At 33.3% G+C, this 21,740-nt stretch overlaps 2 protein-coding genes, 3 non-coding genes and 2 pseudogenes across 5 annotated transcripts; 3 read left to right on the top strand and 4 right to left on the bottom strand.

The window, feature by feature from the left end:
- Window positions 1–477: 477 nt before the first annotated feature.
- LOC123922272 lies at window positions 478–7,848 on the top strand (annotated as a pseudogene).
- LOC123882633 lies at window positions 2,527–2,643 on the bottom strand. The gene has a single exon (XR_006799946.1). It is a non-coding gene; the product is annotated as a U5 spliceosomal RNA (small nuclear RNA).
- Window positions 3,869–3,949, bottom strand: LOC123882586 (annotated as a pseudogene).
- TRNAG-GCC lies at window positions 3,957–4,027 on the bottom strand. The gene has a single exon. It is a non-coding gene; the product is annotated as a tRNA-Gly (tRNA).
- Window positions 7,849–10,860: 3,012 nt separating the features above from the next.
- On the bottom strand, window positions 10,861–10,931 carry TRNAG-GCC. Its single transcript has one exon. It is a non-coding gene; the product is annotated as a tRNA-Gly (tRNA).
- Window positions 10,932–13,739: 2,808 nt separating this feature from the next.
- Window positions 13,740–15,663, top strand: LOC123923357 (calmodulin). Its single transcript, XM_045976044.1, has 2 exons — window positions 13,740–13,910; window positions 14,977–15,663. Exons 1-2 carry the CDS (start codon window positions 13,835–13,837, stop codon window positions 15,348–15,350), a joined length of 450 nt encoding a protein of 149 aa, XP_045832000.1. The 5' UTR covers window positions 13,740–13,834; the 3' UTR covers window positions 15,351–15,663.
- A 3,284-nt stretch (window positions 15,664–18,947) lies between these two features.
- LOC123923356 (putative pectinesterase 10) lies at window positions 18,948–21,154 on the top strand. Its single transcript, XM_045976043.1, has 5 exons — window positions 18,948–19,204; window positions 19,987–20,137; window positions 20,223–20,411; window positions 20,521–20,762; window positions 20,980–21,154. The coding sequence occupies exons 1-5, from the start codon at window positions 18,948–18,950 to the stop codon at window positions 21,152–21,154; spliced, it is 1,014 nt and encodes a 337-aa protein (XP_045831999.1).
- Window positions 21,155–21,740: the final 586 nt, after the last annotated feature.

Raw genomic sequence — 21,740 nt, forward strand, 5'->3', positions numbered from 1 at the left:
ATTCATTTCCATGTCAATCCAGACAAGAGGTAACCTGTATTCAGACGAATAAGTAAATGGATTTGTTGATCTTATTTCTCATTTTTCACAGGTAAAGTGTTGCCGTTAACTTTCTTGCTAGCCTACTACTACCTGCACCAAGAAAGTATATTGCAACTGCTTCTTTACGAACATACTAGTACTAATTAAAATAATACTAACACAACCACATGTAAGCGTCGCTTCAGAAATTTTATATTACACATAGAGGATGATACTTCACCAAATAGTTAGAATAGTTTGTTTCTTGTGTATTAAGTAATTAGATGGATAAATAGTCAAAGTCGCCAAACACGTGCACAAGACTTCGAAGAGTTTTTCCAACCACTCCAATGAATTTTTGAGTTTTCATTTGAAACCATTCCTCAACATCTCTCTAACTAAGTTATTGTTACTAATTTATTTTGTTTGTTTGGCTTTGCTTGCTTCAAAGTCTCAATGGCTGCTATAAGTCCACTTTTGCAAGTAGTTTTTGAGAGAAGACTAACTTGCCATCTTCTGAAACTTGTGGCTGAAGCATGTGGCTTCGAAGACAAGATTGAAAAGCTCCAACGTTCCTTACGCCATATCAAGCCACTGTTAGTAAACTTAAGAGGGAAGTCACAGCTCTATTCATTAAGTTTGTCATGGAAACATTATGACGAGTTTTGCGAGCTGAATAGAAAAGTAGTTCTTGAGTGTATTGCACCACTCCAAAGTTTGAATTATTAAGCTTTATGATAAAATAGGTGACTTGGTATAAGTGTTCAGTGAATCTGATTTATGTTTCTGGGAGATTATTGTTCAATACAAGATTCTGTTATGGAATCAATCAAATACCTATGCTTGTGTAGCCTCTTCCTCCTTGAGTTATGAATGAGGCTAATATAGTTGTATACTTGTATTGATGCATCTTCTTTAGCTATGCGGTTACCTATGCTTGTGTGTTAGTGTCATCTCATTGCTTGTCATTTTTATCTATATTAAAAAGTTCTAAATGTCATGAATATCGAGGCCTAACTCATACTTACAAAACCGGCTTGTAAGGTGAGCAGTGCCTCCTCTTTTTAAACTCTTCTCAAGAATCCTATCTATCCGATGTGGGACTAAATCCCACCGAGTGTTGGCCGCTAACACTAAAATTTCTGAACCGACGCTTACATGTGGCTGCGCTAGTATTTACTATTTTAATTACTACTACTATGTTCGTAAAGAAGCAGCTGTGATATACTTTCTTGATGCAGGTAGTGGTAAAGTTTATTTGTCTGAATACATGTTACCTCTTGTCTGGATTGACTTGGAAATGAATGGTGAGCATCTAGAATGTGTTATTTCGAGAGTGACAAAGCTCTCGATCAGTACATTGTGCATTCGTGGTAAACATTTTGTGTGTTTACAGGTTTGGATATAAGTTAAAAGCTGATTCAGCGTGGATGATCAAACTAAGGAGTGTCAAAGTCATCATGCAGTACAATACAAATCTCTTCAGGATATATAAAATGGAATAAGAAAATCCTGCTAGTAACTAAATTGAGCTGCTCCTTGTCGACAATTGGCCCGGGCTTGAAATATGAGCTATCTTTGGCCGGTCACTACCAACACGTCTCTGCATTCCTCAAGTATTGATAGATGCTGAAGGTTGCTCAAGTTTCTCAGCAATGACTTTATACCATGACATTCTGATATGACCAATTATCGGAGAAATGAAAGATTATCAATCCAGCCCGGAAGAGCTTTTAAATCGTCCACGTGAAATCTCAGTTCATTGGGAAGCGAGGATGACACTTCCACCACCAACCCAAACACAAACAGGCTATAAGTTGGTTTTCTTTTTATGGCAGCCTCTGTTGCGAACATTATTCGTTTCACATAAGGATGGTTCTCAAAATGATCCCTCATATATTTCGTGCCATCTACTCGAACACTCAAATAACATCTATATATATGGTTTGGTCACACAAGTAAGGGCTGGAATAAACAGACCTATATTAATAGTCAATTTAAGGCTGATTTTTTCCAATGAAAGTTTCATCAATTTTCAAGAGAAGTAAGTAGCAATGAAATGTTTTTATCAATTTTAAATGAGGAAGAGTCCAAGTCACAAGATTTCATTCACCATCACCAGCTATAAATACCATGCCTTTTTTTTTACTCATAATTTCATAAATACCATGGCAAAATTAAGTACTATCAATGTGCAGAAAACTTCACATTTTGCCCTTGAGTCTTGAGAGATTCTTTTCATATCTATTTTTCACAAGTACTAGTTAAGAAATTCATCACAAAATGGCTCTTATTCTCATATTTAGGGTAACAAATCATTATATTCATGGCTTTATGCATTATTTTTGCATTAAAAGAATTTGGTTTTTCTATAAGAAGAAATTTGTTTATATAGATTATCTAAAAATGCAATGCATGTAAAAAAAATAAAAATTTATACGAGATAATAATAAAAAATTAATAATAATAAAAAATGAAAGAAAAACATTTGAACTAATATTGCAGAACCCTCAATAAAGAGAACTCTTCCAAAAACTAGCGTATGCCGCAAATTGTTGCGCTGACACGGTATTCTTTAGTAAAAGGCGAAAGAATAGTTCGCTATGTCATCACAACACGGCTCCGTGCTTATTACAGGCAGAAGTCCTTTCATTTTATATGCGAGCTGCTTAATTTAGTTTATGCATTAGGCGATGTGGGACTTCCTTTAGAACATAAATTCCCAATATACGCTCACTTGACCCCTTTCTACCTTCCATAATGAACTGCCTGTTGTCACAATCTTCCACTCTTCACCCATTCAACCAAACATCTATTTGGATGTGCTTTTAAATCGGGACAACTGTGTATTTCAAGAGTTTTTAGTGAGGTCACATGCTTCTCAAGATGTACAAACTCCTTAGCTTTGAAATATTGCTTAATTCATCTGGCAAACGATCCAATACCGGGAAATACATTATAGCCAAGTGCTCAAGAGAAGTCAGATGTTGCAGTCTAGTTGGTAAAGATGATATGTTCTTGCAATTTTCAACAGATAAGAACCTGAGTTTATGTAAACCTTGTATACCTTCTGGCATCTCAAAGCATTCTAATTAAAATAACACTAACGCAACGCAACCACGTGTAAGCATCCAGTTCTGTAATTTTAGAACTAGTTAATATACATAACATAAAAATGACCAGCAATGAGGTAACACCAACACATAAGCATAGGTAACAATATAGCTAAAGAAGATTAGCCCTCACTCATAACTCAACCAGGAAGAGACTGCAGAAGCTTAGGTATTTGATTGATGGCATAAAATAATCTTGCATTGAACAATAAACTTAAATCATATTCATTAAAGCCATATAAGTGCAGCTATTTATTTCTTTCCGCATCCCCACTTAGGTTCTGGAACATTTATACAAAATCACATTTAACTACTTACACAAACATACCATTCTGGTGGTAAGCAACAATTAAAAAGGATGAGCATCTTAGCGTCGTGTCGGATTCATGTGCCTGACTGCCTGTCCTTTATAGATTCATAGTGCTTCATTCATAAACGATGACTAATGTCCTCCAAAGCACAATGGCATTAATTAAAAAAAAGTAGAGAGCTCAGAGATAATATTTTTCATCCAATAATTCAGGATAAGTGATGTTACCCAACACCACAAATAATGGCATCTTGCACATATGATATTGTACAATGACTATTCAATATCAACAAATAACAATGGCTAATAGGAGAGAGTATGTTCTGCTTACTATTTTATTATTCAGCTTCTGCTACTATTGGTTGAATATAATTCATGTAAAGTTCAAAAAGGTGTGTGAAGCAGTAAAAAAAACAAAAAATGAGAGCTCAGATTTATATTTTTTCGTCCAGTATTTCAGGATATGTGATGTTACCCAACACCACAAATAATTTCATCACAGCTCTCAGTTTTGCACCAGCCGGGAATCGAACCCGGGTCTGTACCGTGGCAGGGTACTATTCTACCACTAGACCACTGGTGCTTCGTGTTAACAATTCCGACAATATACTATATAATTATAAAACGCTACTTCATCAATGTGTTTCCTTTTACTTATTATACTTATGAAGCCCAAATACTATACGACACTCATACGCTACATATACAGAAATACGGCGAAATTTATAAAATTAAGTAGATAAATCTTTTTTTTTGTACATAGATAAGTCTTCTTATAATTTAAGAAAAACTATTTTTTTAGGTTCATCGAAATATGTATTTGGTCTATAATATAAACCAAATACATTAGTTTTATAATGAATCTAAAAATAGTTTATTTTTCATAATAAGGATTGGAGCGTCCAAGTGGTAAGGGTCTTGGTCCCCTTAAGCATGTGATCAGGGGTTTGATTTCTGGCTCAGGCTTATGGAGATAATTCGGTTGAAATGGGATAACTCACTTTATGTGTCCCATAGGTTCCCGATAGAGATTAGTCATCGCTAACATTCCTACCAATATCATGGAAAACAAAAAAAAATTGCCAACACGTGCAAAAGACTTTGAAGAGTTTTCTCCAACCACTTCAATGACTTTTTGATTTTTCAGTTTGAAACCATTCATCAATATCTCTCTAACTAAGATATTGTTACTATTCTATTTTGTTTGGCTTTGCTTTGCTTTGAAGTTTCAATGGCTGATATAGTGTTATGTCCACTTTTGCAAGTAGTTTTTGAGAGACTAACTTGCCATCTTCTGAAACTTGTGGCTCAAGCTTGTGGTTTCGAAGACGAGATTGAAAAGCTCCAACATTCCTTACGCCATATCAAGCCACTGCTTGAAGATGCAGAACAACAAGCAAATAATAAAGCTCTCAAATCTTGGCTCATACAGCTTTGAGTTGTTGCTTATGATGCAGACGACTTGCTTGACGAATTCTCCCTAAAACTAAACCTTTTATGTGATGGGTTGTAATCATCTTCGTCAGGTCGCTTCTTTAAGTATCAATTTGTTGAGAATATTGTTTCTTCTTTTAGATCACATGCTTCTTATCTTGAACTATTCCCTAAGTTGAAACGAATTAGGCAGAATCTTGATGATTTAGTATGTGATATGTCAAGTTTTCATTTGAAACAATTGAGTGTTGAATTTGATGGGAGGAGACAAACAGGATCTTTTATAATCAACAGAGAGGTTTTTGGAAGAGAAAATGATAAGGAGAAAATCTTGGAGATGGTTTTGAAGAATAATGAGAGAGGCCAAATCCAAATCTATGGAACTGTTTTTGTCATAGCTATAGTTGGTTTAGTTGGAATTGGCAAAACCACTCTTACTCAGTTAACTTACAACGATGAAAGAGTGAGTAGAGATTTTGATTTAAAAATATGGGTTTCTGTTAATGAGGATTTTTGTGTGAAGGGTATCATGAGATCAATAATAGAATATGTTACTGTTAGTTTTCGGTTTTAAAAATCGTTTTGAAGATAATAGCAACTGTGAATTTATCGGCCGAGTCGCGGTTCGATACGCTCTCTTTAAGACGTTTCACGGCACTACCCAAATTGTGCAAGGTAGACTATCAACCGTGAAGTCCCCAGGATAAAACAGCCAATTCAAGCGAAATACCGTTAACTACTGCACTGTATAAAACGGCCAGAAAAACACCTCCGATGGTTACTACGAACCAGTCTAGATTGATATGCAAATATCAATTCGAAGTGGTAAACCACTTTCTCTGAAACAACAAGGAAATAATTTTAGAAGTAAGAATATTGAGAGAGAGAGAGAGAGAGAGTTGCAGTTTTTTTAACGTGAAAAATAATTGTGAGAACTGATGTGTATTTATAGGAAAAGAATGCAACTGATGTGGAGCAAGAAGTGGGAGAGAATCAGGGCCAGCACATCAAAACGTGGCCACGATTTCAGCAACTGACTGAGTTTTATTAATTAATTTTTTTCACTTCTGAGTATTAAAAATTAAGACATCACCAAGCCCGGCCCGAACCGATCCGGCCGGACGGCGGCGGCGCGCGATATTCGACATTGTGTGTAGTCTCCCTTTCTTACAAAAGTGGGTACCCCAAGGGCACACCCTTGGTTGCCACTTTGTGGTATATAAACACTACTAAAGGTAGTGACCCATCCAATGTGGGACTTAAATGTGAACTTTTTCAAATTCACACCTTTAGTTCTTTCACTTGTGTTTACATTTATGCCAAGTTCATCATACAAGTAGCTAAGTTGCTAACTTGTTCAACAATGTTCCACCAGTTACGAAAAAGGGTTGTGAGATTTCTGGAATGGATGTGATCAAGTGTCAACTCAGAGATTTGTTGCACCTCAGAAGATGTTTTATTGTGCTGGATGATGTATAGAATCAAGATCGTGATGAGTGGGATAAACTCAGAATACTGTTGAGTGGTTGTTGTGCTGAAAGTAGCAAGATCATAGTAACTACACGAAGTGAAAAGGTTGCTTCGATTGTAGGAACGGTTTCTCCTTATTATTTAAAGAGTCTATCTGATGAAGATTGTTGGGAGTTGTTCAAGCAAAGGGCTTTTATTAATGGGGAAGAATGTGATCAAAAGCTAGTGTCGATTGGGAAGGAAATTGTTAAGAAGTGTGGAGGTATACCTTTGGCTGCAAAAACTTTGGGGAGTCTTATGCACTTGAAAAGATATGAAAGGGAATGGTTGTATGTTCGAGAAAGTGAATTGTAGAATGTGCTTAAAGGTGAGAATGGAATATTGTCAGCCTTAAGGTTAAGTTATGCTCATTTGTCGTCTCATCTGAAAGGATGCCTCGTGTACTGCTCAATATTTCCTAAGTATTATACGATTAAGAAGAAGAAGTTGATCTTAATGTGGATTGAAAAAGGTTTGATTCAATTGGATGAAGAAGGAAAACCACTTGAAGACATTGGAGATGAATATTTCAAGGAGTTAATGTGGGTTTTTTTCTTTGAGGTTGTCAAAAGGAGCAGCGATGGTGAAGTAATAGAATGCAGATTGCACAATCTGGTTCATGACCTTTTGCAATTGGTAGCTGGGGATGAATCTGTGATACTAGAATCTAGTAGTTTGCCGAGACATATTTCCAAAATTCGTCACACGTCTGTGGTTTCTGACTTTGGAGCACATGTTATTCCTAAGAACTTGTACGAGGCTAAAAATTTGAGAAGCCTTCATTTACTTTTTTCAAAAGATCACCTTGGAGAAGGCCCTGCTAATTGGTTTTCAGAGTTCAGGTATTTGCGCGTGTTGAATTTGAGCGGCAGTGGCATTAAAAGGCTGTATGAATCAATTTATGTTTTGATCTCTTTAAGATATCTAGACCTCTCGTGCACCCCTGTTGAGACATTGCCAGAGATGCTTTGTTACCATGCTAGTAAGCTTGAAGTTTTAGATCTATTTGACTGCAGTGAACTTGTCGAACTTCCCACAGGGTTAAGTAAATTATTCAATTTAAGGCATTTGTTAATTGACGGTTGCAATAGACTAACACACATGCCAGAACACATTGGAAAATGCTAAAGCTCCAAACACTACCAATGTTTATTGTAGGAACTGAGTCAAGTAAAAGCCTTACAAAATTGCAAAGACTACATTTGAAGGGCGAGTTGCACATTAAGCAAATGGAGCATGTAAAACATGCAACTGAGGCAAAGTTAGTAAACTTAAGAGGGAAGTCACAACTTTATTCATTAAGTTTGTCATAGAAACATTATGACGAGTTTTGCAAGCTGAATAACAAATTAGTTCTTGAGAGTATTGTACCACCCCAAAGTTTGAAAAGTTTGTGTATTGAAGAATATCCAGGGATTTGCTTTCCAAGATGGATTGGTGCAGGCAAACTCCCTAATCTGAGCAAAATGGTGTTGATTAATTGCAGAAGATGTGAATGTCTCCCCACACTCGGTAAATTTCAATTTCTGAAAACTATTCACTTGCAAGGAATGCATAGTGTGATAAACATTGGTCGAGAGTTCAATGGTGAGTGCTTAGGAATAAAATTTCAGTTATTGCAAGAGCTATCTATTATAGACTTTCCTAAATTGAAATTTTGGTGGAGTATGAATGGCGAAGAAGAGTTTTCTTCCCTTGTTAAATTAACCATCAGGAGATGTCCAAAGTTGAAAAGCATGCCAGAAATTCAATCTCTTCAACATTTGGAATTGCAAAACTGTGATGAGATGATCACTTCAACATTCAATCTCAGCAAGAAACACTTCCTGTCTCACTACCCTTGTTATAGATCAATTTATAGGCCAATTGATTCATTTAGAAAGCATCCTACAAAATAATGCTTCTCTCACTTCTCTAACTATTAGTTCATGTCCAAATCTTCTCTCCATTCCCTCAACTTTAGGATGTTTGACTGCACTTAAAACACTAATAATCCGTTGTTGCGAATATATATATATATATATATATATATATATATATATATATATATATAATATCTTCTTCGTACATATACTAATCCTCCCCCTTTTTTTATTTTTAAAGAATGTGTCACAATTAAATTAATATTGTATGATTTCCTATAAGTTAATTTTTTTTTTCTATTATTATGGATCAACTAAAATAATCAATTTAAATATAAGTAATTTAGAATAAATAACATTATAGTTTCTAATTTAAAATTCAGGGTCTTACAGTTATCCTCATTAGAATGCTTGGAGATAAGTGAGTGTCCTAATCTTGTTGCTTTCCCAGAAGGTATACAAGGTTTACATAAACTCAGGTCCTTGTCTGTTGAAAATTGCAACAACATATCATCTTTACCAACTGGACTGCAACATCTCACTTCCCTTGAGCACTTGGCTATAATGTATTTCCTGGTATTGGATCGTTTGTCAGCTGAATTAAGCAATCTTTCAAAGCTAAGGAGTTTGTACATCTTGAGCTGCCAAAAAATTTCATTCCTTCCTGAAAGTTTGAAGTATGTGACCTCACTACAAACTCTTGAAATACACAATTGTCCTGATTTAAAAGCTCTTCTGGGGTGGATTGATAATCTTTCATTTCTCCAATCATTGGTCATATCAGAATGTCATGGAATAAAGTCACTTTCCAGAAGGTCTGAGAAACTTGAGCAACCTTCAGCATCTATCAATACGTGAATGTTCAGCTCTTGAGGAGGAATGCAGAGAATGTGTTGGTAGCGACTGGCCAAAGATAGCTCATATTCCACATACCTATTGTTCTGGGCCGAGCATAGATGCTCGAGTATTAGAGGGTGTCGAACAAACATGATCCGAACGAGCCTGCCATGAAGAGCCCGCAAGACGTGCTCGACCCTCCAACGGTCTGATACTCTTACGTATCATAACGGCCGTAAACCGGAATGATGGGCATTTACTACACATCAAGGCCTCCAAGCCATTTTCCGGGAGCCACTTGATGGCCATTAATGCCATCAAGGGCCTTGGCCCTGCGCTGGGGGCTATATATATGTGACTCAACTTCATTCACAAGGTACGCATATTTTAGCACAGAAAACCTATTCACACACAAACTGACTTGAGCGTCGGAGTGCCTGCAGATACACAACCCCCCTCCGCTTCAACAGGGGTTTCAACCGTCTTCAACGCTCTCAACCACCTTCAACGCCGGTGCAGTCGCATTCTCCTGGTCTACACGATCACCTATGTTGGGAATTTCAAGCCTACGCCATTGTCCACAGGGAGTAGCTCAACTTAGTTACTAGCAGTATTTTCTTATTGCATTTTATATATCCTGTAGAGGTTTGTATTGTATTTCAGCATAATTAATTTTTCATATAAAAGATAAGATTTATGTGTAAATTGTATTATGATCCTTTAGTACGAATATTTGTGTCTGTATATAGTAAAATATTAATGAGAATGTTTGTTTTTAATGTCAAAATAACATTACTCGCTTTCTAGCTAAATATCGTATGTAGACCTTGTCGATATACCATTATTGTTAGAATCGCGAGTAGAATCCTAAATTCCTAGGATTTCGCAATTTTATTCTACTACCATCATGGTCTTGAACATTGGACCGAGTAACTCATACATGTATTTGGTGTGCTCGGTTATGATTATGATGAGAATGGAATGGATTCTTTCATGATAGACACTTTGATCCTCGGGAATGGATTCATTGACTTACTTTGGCAGCTAACCATTTTTTGAAATCAAATTGCACGAGGTTACAAATTTGACGTATTCACGCAGTCAACATATATGTGGTCATTGGATTGAGATTGATAGTACATATTTTGATTTTCTTTAAAATAAAAAATATCGAGAGCTTGAAACTTGAACTATCCGATCTCAATCCAATGACCACAGACTATGTAACTACGTAAAAAAAATACTAGCATTTCAACAATTTCGTGGTTCATGCCAAAATTTGAATGTAACATAACAAACTTTGATTGATTTTTATTCACTAACATATTGTGGCAATGAGCTTGAGGAATAAATTGCATGATCCACGCCAAAACCTGAAAGATTGGTACAAATACATGAGCCCAGAAGCATTAACAATCTATGATGCAAACCCAAATGTGCTTGTGGTTACCTCAGGTTTGAACTATGACACTGAGTTACAGTTTTTAAGGAGAAAGATATTGAAGATTAATTCATAACAACCATTTTCACTCCTCATAAACCTTATTATTATGACCATAATTAATTCATAACAACCATTTTCACTCCTCATAAACCTTATTATTATGACCATAATTACGAAAATTTAATTCATGTAAGTTCACAAAGGAGAAGCATAGTGGTGTTGACTAAAAAAGGAAAAATGAGAGCTCAGATTTATATATTTTTCATCCAGTATTTCAGGATTGGTGATGTTACCCAACACCACAAATAATTTCATCACAGCTCTCAGTTTTGCACCAGCCGGGAATCGAACCCGGGTCTGTACCGTGGCAGGGTACTATTCTACCACTAGACCACTGGTGCCTCATGTTTTATTTCACGCGAATATAAGATATAACAATAACTATATAAATACATCTCATCAATGTCTTTGTGTGTATGACTTTATAAGGGTATGTTTGGCCAGATTTTTTTTTAACATTAAAGCTACTTTAAGAGTGAATCTAAAATTATGAGCTTTAAAAATAAAGTTTAAGTTGTTTGGTATATTCAAATTTTTTAGCTTAATTTTTTTTTTAAGATAAATTTTAGATTAGAGAACTCACGCCTCATCATGACAAACAATATTTGGTAGAAAAATTTCAGTTGGAAGAGGAGAATTAACGTTATATATCTTTCGAATTTAGTCACTATTAAACAGCGGTGAAACTAAAAAACAGTGCGTGCAATATAAAGTTGACAACGTTTATATTTTTTTATTTTATTTTAAGCAACAACGTTTATATATAGAGTTAGGATCCGTTGACACCAGGTGTCAAACTTTAATTTGACACCAAATCTTAACCATCTATTTTTTTTAATCAAAGGCTAATAAAAGTATCCTATATTATCTGGAGTGTGTATCTATTTAGGAGATTCCTTATTTTTAGGTTGCATAAAAATTTAATTTATTTAGTAAAAAAAATAAATTGATTTATTGTTCTAAAAAAATTGATTTGTTGTTCTAAAAAAATAAAATTGTTGTTATCCCCATCATTACTATGCTCCTTGCGTTTTCATTCCCCTTTGGTTAACTGCCAAAATCAATGTCAATTGCAAACTATGCAGGTAAATAACCGACTACCAACTCAATTTAATTAAAAGGGTTTTCTATACTAAAACCATAAATTGAATTTTTATACCCATATATACCATGATTGATGATTACATATGCAACTACTTTCGATGATTTATAACCTATATGTGATTCCTAAACTCAATTCAGACACCATGGGAATGAAAATACAAAGGTAATATTGGGGGAGAATAACAACAAATAAAAAAAAAAATTCGGGCTTAGGCTCTCATGTTTTAAATTTTTTTTTGGTAGAACAATAAATCAAATTTTTATGCAACCTAAAAATAAGGAATATTCTAAATAGATATGCACATGAGTTAATATAGGAAACTATTATTAGTCTTTGATTAAAAAACATAGACGGTTGAGATTTGGTGTCAAATTAAAGTTTGACACCTGATGTCAACGGATCCTAACTCATATATATATATATATATATATATATATATATATATATATATATATATATATATATATATATATATATATATATATATATATATATATAGGATACCTCAATTTGGTGTGGATTTTTACTTTCCAAATTTACCCTTCACACTAATATAAATCTACAACCACTACCACAATAACTTCCATCAGTTTTATATTTGTTTGTTTCGGTAACCAACTTTCAATAACAATTTCACTTTCTCATTATTTCTACCGTACATATGAAAAAGGATTTAATTGATATGCACCGACGGTGTAAAATACTTTTACATTGTCAACTAATATCAACCATGTTTTCCGCCACATCACCTCACTTCACCCACTTTCTTGATATGACATGGCAAAATGATGGTTGTTTATTGGACGACTGTGTAAAACTATTTTACACCCTCTATGCTTCTTGTACGCCTTACTAATTTCTAATTTTGCTCTTCCGCCATGTACTAACCTTGTCATTGAAGTTGTTGAGTAGATTTCGGCCACAAATTCGAATAAGTTGGTGGATTTGAAGTTGAAATGTGTTTTAGGGTTTTGGAACGTTTTCTGAAGAGTTTTTTTTTTGTTTTCTTGAAATTGATGGAATGAGGGGGGGAAGGTGGTGGGTTGGTGTTTATATACGTTGGTACAGTCCGCTACTTAAGTATGAGACATTTTCACTCGTTTCTCTACTTAGCGGATGGGAAAAAATTTCAAAATATTTCAAGAGGGTCTCCAGGGAGCGTGAAATCTTAAAACGTTGTTCAATTTGAATTTTTTTTACACATTTGCTGCTTATGTAGCGAAATCGATATGTTGTTTGCGTAGCGGACAAGGATATTTTGGTATTTTATGAGATACCAAAAGAAATTATCAAATTTTAAAGAGTTGGGCTTAATACAAACAAACACTTTGACGCTTAAGTTAGTAATGGAACAAATAATCAGTAGTTTTTGATAGAATTTTTGTGTATATTGTATTTTTGCAGAAAGAGGTAACTATATAATGTCGAGGAGAAGCCATCAAAGAGTAATCGAGAGTCATTACAAACACAATGTTCTTTAATGGCTTGAATGTGTAGCCATCAGAAGACATTGAAAGGGTTGATTCGTTGTGAACAAAACAAATAAATCAATACAATTATGCTGTAAATTCCAATACAAGGAATGAACTAATTAAAAATAGGAAAATGCAAACTCGCACACCAAAAACACTAGTTAAGAAAACTAAATACAATAGAGCTCTTTTTTTCACAGAACAAATATAGCACTTCTTAAAATTTGTATAATCAATATTTTAAAAATATGAAATTGATTTATTTCAATATAAAATTTACCTTTTTTATTTTCCTCTTCTTTTCTTTATCCAGTATCCTAATGACATTAAAAATATGATTAGATATTGACATTGACTCATTAATTATTGTCCCAAATTGCCATTTTAAGGTTATGACAAATTTTCATCAAAAAAGAAGTGTATGACAAGTACGGTAAAAAAAACGATTATTATGATTTAATTAAGATATAAAATTCCACAAAAAGAAATTAAATTAAAGAAAGAATTGACCATAGAAAAAGAAAAAAAGAAAAAAACTATAATAAGATTATATATAAATCCATCATTTTCTCTTCTTCTTACATTTTCCACATCACACAGACACACACAGAGACACAAATCATTCTCTTCTTTTCTCTCCCTTTTTGCAGAACCAAATCTTCCTCCAATGGCCGATCAACTCACCGACGAACAGATCTCAGAGTTCAAGGAAGCTTTCAGCCTATTCGATAAGGATGGCGATGGTATCGTTTCTCAGATCCCTCTTCTTCTTCTTCTTCTTCTTCTTCTTCTTCTTCTTTTTCTTAGATCTGATTTTTTTCTATCTGTTAGTTTGTTTGTCGATTTTGTTCATACCCCATGTTACCCTTTTGAAGGAATTTTGGTAAAAATTGAAGCTTTTTTAGATTTGTTTTTAGGGTTCTGGTTTGACTTTTTGGGTTTGATTTTTGTTTTCTTTCACAATTTTCATGTAATTTGTTTCATTTCCTGTTTTGCCCTTAGCTAATTTATGTTTCATGGGATCTTTCACATGGTTATGTTTGTGTGTGAATGGATTGTTCATTTGTTTAATATATGTTATGAATGAGTATTTTCATTTGTGACTCTAGATTTGATTTGATTTTTGGTTGATTGTTTGATTTATAAATCAGAATTGTTTGTGTGGACATGAAATTTAGTATTACATGTTTGGATTTGTGATATGGGATTGATCCCCTTTAGGTATGTGTTTTGCATTTTGGTCCCTTTTTTGTTACCAATCTATGAGAATGAAATAGCAATTAGAAGTTACCTTTTTGATGAAATGCTTTGTGTTTCTCTGATCTTATTGATTACCATTGTTGATCTGTATTTAGTTATAATAAGTTAAGATGTCATAATATTATGTTTATCTCGATCTGATTTGTACATTCCTGCTAGGCTCTCATTAGTTTTGATGTTTTTCGGAAACTTTTGCTTTGATCGAAAATTGAAAGTATAGTTTGAGAAGAAAACAGTGTTGTGAGTTGCGGATCGCGTAAAATAGTGGTTTGTTTGAATTCCACTATACAAGTGCTATAACATTGCTAATCTGCTATAGTCGCTATTTGACAACATTGTTAGGCTAAATTGCATGTCATGGAACAATAGCGGTTTGCTATAAGTCAAACTAAGCTATTGCTGCTATTTGACAACATATGAATAAAAACAAAATTTTGATCTAAGTATATGTTCTTCAATGATATCTAAACTTGGTTATGTTATGTCATGTCTTGTGTGGTTAAATCACTTGTTTGCTAGTATTTTAACTGCTTGTTTAAAATGGTACAGGTTGTATTACTACCAAGGAACTCGGGACTGTAATGCGGTCACTTGGCCAGAACCCAACTGAAGCTGAGTTGCAGGACATGATAAATGAGGTTGATGCTGACGGAAACGGTACAATTGATTTCCCTGAATTCCTCAACCTGATGGCTCGTAAGATGAAGGATACTGATTCAGAGGAGGAGCTTAAGGAAGCTTTCCGTGTGTTCGACAAGGATCAGAATGGTTTCATCTCTGCAGCTGAGCTCCGTCATGTCATGACAAATCTCGGGGAGAAGCTGACTGATGAAGAAGTTGACGAGATGATTCGTGAAGCCGATGTTGATGGTGATGGTCAGATCAACTATGAGGAGTTTGTCAAAGTCATGATGGCTAAGTGAGGTCACCAATCAAACCATAATTAAAATTTGAAAAAGCACATGAACAGAAAAAGGGTCAGGGCAAATGAGTTTTGATGAGAATTATTATTCTATTTTCATTATTAGGACATGTTTTATTTTGGGTCATTAGTTTTTTGTTGGTTGGTTTGTTTGCTTTAATTATTGCTACTTGCTCATTATTAGTATTCTACTTGTTTGTTCTGTCCCTTTGTTTAAGTAGTTTGAATTAGTTGTGTTTCGCCATGCATTTGTACTTCACTTTTCATCTCTTTTTTTGGGTTATTATTTATGAACTTTGAACAATTGGTTGCAATTTCTGCTTTTACATGTGGGTGATTAGTACAGTTAATACCATCTTATGCTACTGTATGATTGTTTATGTGATTCCTCTTGAATCACCAATATATGATTGCACAACTTATAAGTTTTTTTTTTAAAAAAAATCGGGTATCCTCCGTCAGCAACTGCAGAGACTAACTCATTGAGTTTTGTGGGACCTAAATGGGCGGCAAGCTCTCTCAAGAGTTGTAACGCTATTGCATGCTCAAGTTCATCATTGAATTTAGGACTTTGGTTAAGAGATATGGGTCCTTTCATATAAGCGTTTTTGGCTAACAACTTATAGCTTTTAATTTAAAAGAAGCCAAATGCCAAAATACTAAATAAATAAATTATATATAAAGCCTTTTACAAGCTAATTTTTTTTGGTCTGTTAATGTTATTCTCTTTTTGAATGATTGACCTATTTCATTTGTAAACAAAGATTGTTTCAAAATGATTGACCTTTTTTTTTTCTTTTTTTTTCTGAACACAATATTAATTACTTGTTTTTCAATATGACTTTTGATTAATACAACTTTAATCACTTTCATTTCAAGTCAGTATATTGTTTATAATTGATATAAATAACTATTGCTATTTGATGAGACATGAAAGTAGAATAATTACATGCTTCAACCCCTCCAAAACACCCCATAATTCTGCAACTAACGCATTACAACTACCAATATGCTTTCCAAATCCTCCTAGCCAACCACCTCTATTATTCCTAATAATGCCACCACAACCAGCAACATTCTCACTTTTGCAGGCTCCATCAGTATTAACTTTAACTCATCCTTCCACCGGCAGTTTCCACCCTATCATCGTATGAACGAACCCGTGGCACTGCTGTGACAATTCTTCTAGCTCTGTCCGCCTGTTGATACTCCCGACAACGCTGCATAATAAAGTTAACTGGCTGCACCGGTCGACTGTAATTGTCGTAATGATACTCTCGATTACGCCAGTTCCAAAGGTAGAAGCAAACAGCGGCCCAAAATTCTGGCCATTTAATATCATTAATCCAAGTGGAATTGCATTGCAAATTTGTAGTAAACCAGTGTATCATATCTCCTCCAAAGAAATTTACTCGCGCTGCACTTGGAACAACTATCATCCATATCTTCTTCGCTACATCACAGTCACACAACACATGTGACGACGTCTCTTCAAATCTCAGACTTTCCAATGTTGGATCTCACTCGGAATATTAACATTCTGCTCACTTATTCGGAGTCCCTCTTCAATCCATGCTTGCTGCCATGCATGAACATCTTTACCGTCGCCAATAACCGAAAAAGAATACTCTCTTAATTTCGAACTCGGTTTAACTATACTTTTCCTTAAGCTATAGTCTGAAGCTCTACAATCAATCTCTCCATCAAGGGCTCTTCTATCATGCTTTCAATACTATATTTTGATATATTTGAACCGATCCGTTGGTAGCTTAACCAAATTACTTATAATATATGTACAAATAACATTGTGATTATAACTAATGGATTTCAATAATTTGCTAATTAACCATGTCACAAAATTCAATACAAATTCAATAAGTTGAACAATCATATTGTTTTAGTATTGATATTAGTGGCATTTGATTGGTTTAAGTTTATTCTGTTAATTTGGTTGTGCATTTTGTGATTATAAGTTTATTCTGTTAATTTGATTGGTTTAAGTTTATTCTGTTAATTTTGTTTAAGTTCTATCATATCAATTAATAAACTACAAGTATTAAGTTGTTGCTCTTTATTTTGTTCTTCATGCATGTTTGAATAACAAAATAAAGAGCAACAACTTAACATAATTTGATACTTGTAGTTTATTAATTGAATATGGAATGTAACAAGTACATTGTGTTTGGTAGCATTTCACTATTTATGGTTTGATTGGTTTGAGGTTTTTGTTGGGGAGGGGAGCTAGGAGAATATTTTAAATTTTATGTGTTCGGTTCAAATTTTTGGAGAGCAGAGAAGTAAAATCTCTTCTATGATCATTTTTTGCTTTGCTATTACAACATCAAAATCTCAATTAAATCAAACACATGATATCCATGGGGGCGAATAATATGATATATGTATCAATCGGATAAATATGATATTCATGTCCGCTCCATATCCGTGTGAATATCCGCTAAGCGGGTAATCCACATATATTTAGAGATATTCATGGATGACTTTTTTTTTTTTTAATAAAATTCACATTGTGATATAGTTCTATCCACGCTAACAAAAATTTCAGTGTTGCATTAGTCAAAAAAAATAATTCAATGTCGCATGAGCCATGCTAAGCAGTGTTCTCTTGATTTAGTATGATCCATGTGACATTGAAAAATTTCAATGAAAGAGAGTTATATTTTTACCAAACCAGTAAAAAGAGAGTTTTTTTTTTTTTTGAAAAGGCCAGTAAAAAGAGAGTTAAGATTATATAGTCGATTATTCCCGGCCATAAACTAACACAAGATTTTTCAATGTGTTTTGTCTTTACTAACAAACTTTATGGAGACTTTTAAATTGATCACCCGCTCAACACAGTAACTGCGTCAACACAGTTACAGCAGGGAATCTTTTTCCAGATTTTTCAATGTGTTTTGTCTTTACTAACAAACTTTATGGAGACTTTTAAATTGATCACCCGCTCAAAGAATGCTTCAAGTCAAAACAACTTTAATCGTACATATACTTGCATGACATCATGACCCCTCTTATTCATGTGTCATATTTTTCCTAAAAGCTTCTAGTAGAGCTCATTATCGATGTCTTGTGCACCGAAAATCTCTCCCCACTCCCTTGAGTCTTAGGTGTCACAATAACCCAATTTATTCGGGATAATTTTGTTAACTACAGTGACAAAATAAAATAAGTTTCAATATTAATTTATCATATATCTCATTGTCTCATCCAATACGCAAATGAGACAAAAAAAAAATTATACAGTCATTATCAATTTGGTCTCTCTTATTTTAACCCACCAAACAAAGTCTTATATACTTAACCATAAAGAATGAAACAAAAGTCAAATTTTACAATAATAAATTTTATAAGTCAAAGTCAAATTCTATTAGAAAAAAGAGAGGGTTCTTAACCTAAAAAGAAAAAGGAGAATGAATAATAAAAAATTTCAATCGTATATGCTATCTCCGATTTTTTATAAGAAACAATTGACTTTTTTATATCAATTAAATAACTTATGTATCTAGTCAATATTATAGATCTGATACATCAATTATTTAATGAATCGTTTCTAATAAAACAGTGTAATATATATAAGTGAATAATGTCACTATTCACTCAACACAAATCAACTATAATGGGGTTGCCTGCTATATCAATGATTTTCCATCTGATCTTATCCATTGGTTATTGTTTCAATCTTGGCAGAGCCATTGATTGTGGTGGAAATCATGTTGCAAATACCATTGTTGTTGATCAACAAGGAAGAGGATCATTCAACATGATTCAACCTGCCATTGATTCAATAAAGAATAACAATGATCAGTGGGTTAAGATTCACATAAATCCTGGAAAATATGTGTAAGTTGTTTTTTATTTATTTGACACAAAATATGTGTAAGTTGTAACTACAGTATATATTAAGTTAACATAAAATATTAAGGATCAAATTCATATGCACCAACAATGTATATTTTTTGCACGTAACTATTATATTGTTACAAAAGTCTTAGAAAAGATGGTTTGTGATTGAGTAACAATAAAAAATGTTTATTGACTAATTTAGCTTCTCAAAAAAAAATGTTTTATTGATTTAAACTTTTTTTGTTTGAAAAACAAGAAAATAAGAAACGCTTTGGTAAAACATTTTTTAAAAACTGAAAATTAGTTTTTAAAAAGAGAATATCAAAGGGTTTATATTTCCGCACACTTATACAGGAAATACTTTCTATACTTTATAGAAATTTGTTTCAGTTTTATTTATTCAGGTGAGTTGTTGTAGCTTGAGCAAAGTGTTTTTAAACTCGTTAAGAAAATTTGATTCGGTCTTATATCTTTCACCGCAGCCTAAATTTGTTTAATTTAATTATTCTATCTTTCCCAAAACTTTAGTATTTTTGTAATTTTGCACGGAGATTAAGAAATGATAAGTAAAGTCATTTTTGTCATTACTTTATTAAAAAAGAGAAAATATATTTAATTAATATTTTAACTTTTGTAAAGGTACAAATGATAAAATATCACTAAATGTGAATTGGTTTCTTAAAAAGACTAAAATTTTGAGATAAAATTAAAAAGTTAAAAAGACTAAAGATTTGGAACGGAGCAACATTTTCTAATGTTTTAAATTTTTGATTGTGCAGGGGACGTGTTAATATTCCCTATGACAAACCATGCATCATTTTAGAAGGATCTAGTATGAGTAATACAATAATTAGTTATGGTGATAAACAAGCAACAACAACATTTGTTTCAGCGCCACCGAATGTGATTTTGAGTGGTATTACATTTGAGGTAAATACAACAAAATTACTTTAGTAAAGAAATATCAATTAATTAGTGATTATGTTTCAATTTTTTATATTTTTTTCAATTGCAGAACACATTTGGACATAGTGGACCGGCAGTAGCTGCTAAAATAAATGGTGATAAAACAGCTATATTTAAGTGCGGTTTTTTGGGTTATCAAAATACTTTATTTGATGCAAGTGGGCGTCATTATTATAAGAATTGTTATATTCAAGGTGAAATTGACTTCATTTTTGGTTTTGCCCAATCTTTTTATGAGGTAATAATATTAATATTATATTTTTTTATGCATAATATACATACTGTATTTACAATGTTTTCAATGAAACATCGATATTTTTTTTAATTGTCTTTTCACTTTGTTGTAGAACTGCGTGATGAACGCAACACAAGATAGTTCTTTATATCCGGGTTATATCACAGCCCAATCTAGGAAATTACCAACTGATCAAGGTGGTTTTGTTTTTAGAAGAGGGTTTGTTACTGGGTTTGGTAAAGTGAATTTAGGAAGAGCATGGGGTCCTTACCCAAGAGTTATATTTTGGGGAACTGACCTTTCTTCTGTGGTACTTTCAGAAGGATGGGATGCTTGGATGTACATAGGCCAAGAGTAAGTTTTATATATTTAATACATTTTAAATAATTTATTACCATAGTTTTTTGTTTGACTTTGAAAATGAGGATTTATTATATAATAGATATATGCATGTATGGTACTTTTTTTGTACGCATGTATGGTACTGTTTTTATGCATAAAATGACCATTTTTTATACTTATTATTATGTCTTGTAATTAACTTATATCAATTCATGTACAAATGATGCAGAAAAAACTTCATCTATGCGGAAGTTGATTGTACAGGACCGGGGTCCAATACTCAAGGCCGTGTTCCATGGGAGAAGAAGCCAAATGAAATAAATATATATGATTATACTATACCAAAATTCATAAATCAAGATGGATGGCTTAACAACTTACCAATACCATATTCATTTGTGTAATATTACTTTCTATATTCATGATGATATACATAAATAAAGGACCTCTTTGGATGACATGTGATTATTCCTAGCTATATCAACTTCTCTACTTGTTTTGAATGACATCTTATTTCATTACTAGTTTTCAATAAAATAGTTGTATGGGAAATTCTGCACCTATAATATAAATGTGCTATAAATAAGGTCCTCAGTGTTTTAAGGTTGTTACGTTCTCCGAATAGAGAATGGTTAAATCTTGTTAGCAATGATGTCGTGAGCAAGACTATTTTTTTCTTTCGTTTATTAATCGTTTTTTTTTCTTCTTCAATTTACAATGGAGTTGAAGATGAAATCTAAAACTTTTAGTATACTACTGCCTAAAGTCTAATTGTTGAGGTCACTTTGAGAAGAAAGTTTTAGGTTTATTTATTAATGTGCGTATTGCATCAAAATAATTTTGATTTAGAGTTGTGAAAGTAAATATTTTTGTAGTATTTCTAACCTCATGGTACCTTTCTAATTTCTATTATCATAGACTAGTTATTTTAGGCACAAGTTAGGTGACAGATTTAGGCACAATGTCTTGCATGTTCACACGATTTATGAA

The sequence above is a fragment of the Trifolium pratense genome, linkage group LG4 (genome assembly GCF_020283565.1).
Source record: "Trifolium pratense cultivar HEN17-A07 linkage group LG4, ARS_RC_1.1, whole genome shotgun sequence".
Classification (NCBI taxonomy): domain Eukaryota; kingdom Viridiplantae; phylum Streptophyta; class Magnoliopsida; order Fabales; family Fabaceae; genus Trifolium; species Trifolium pratense.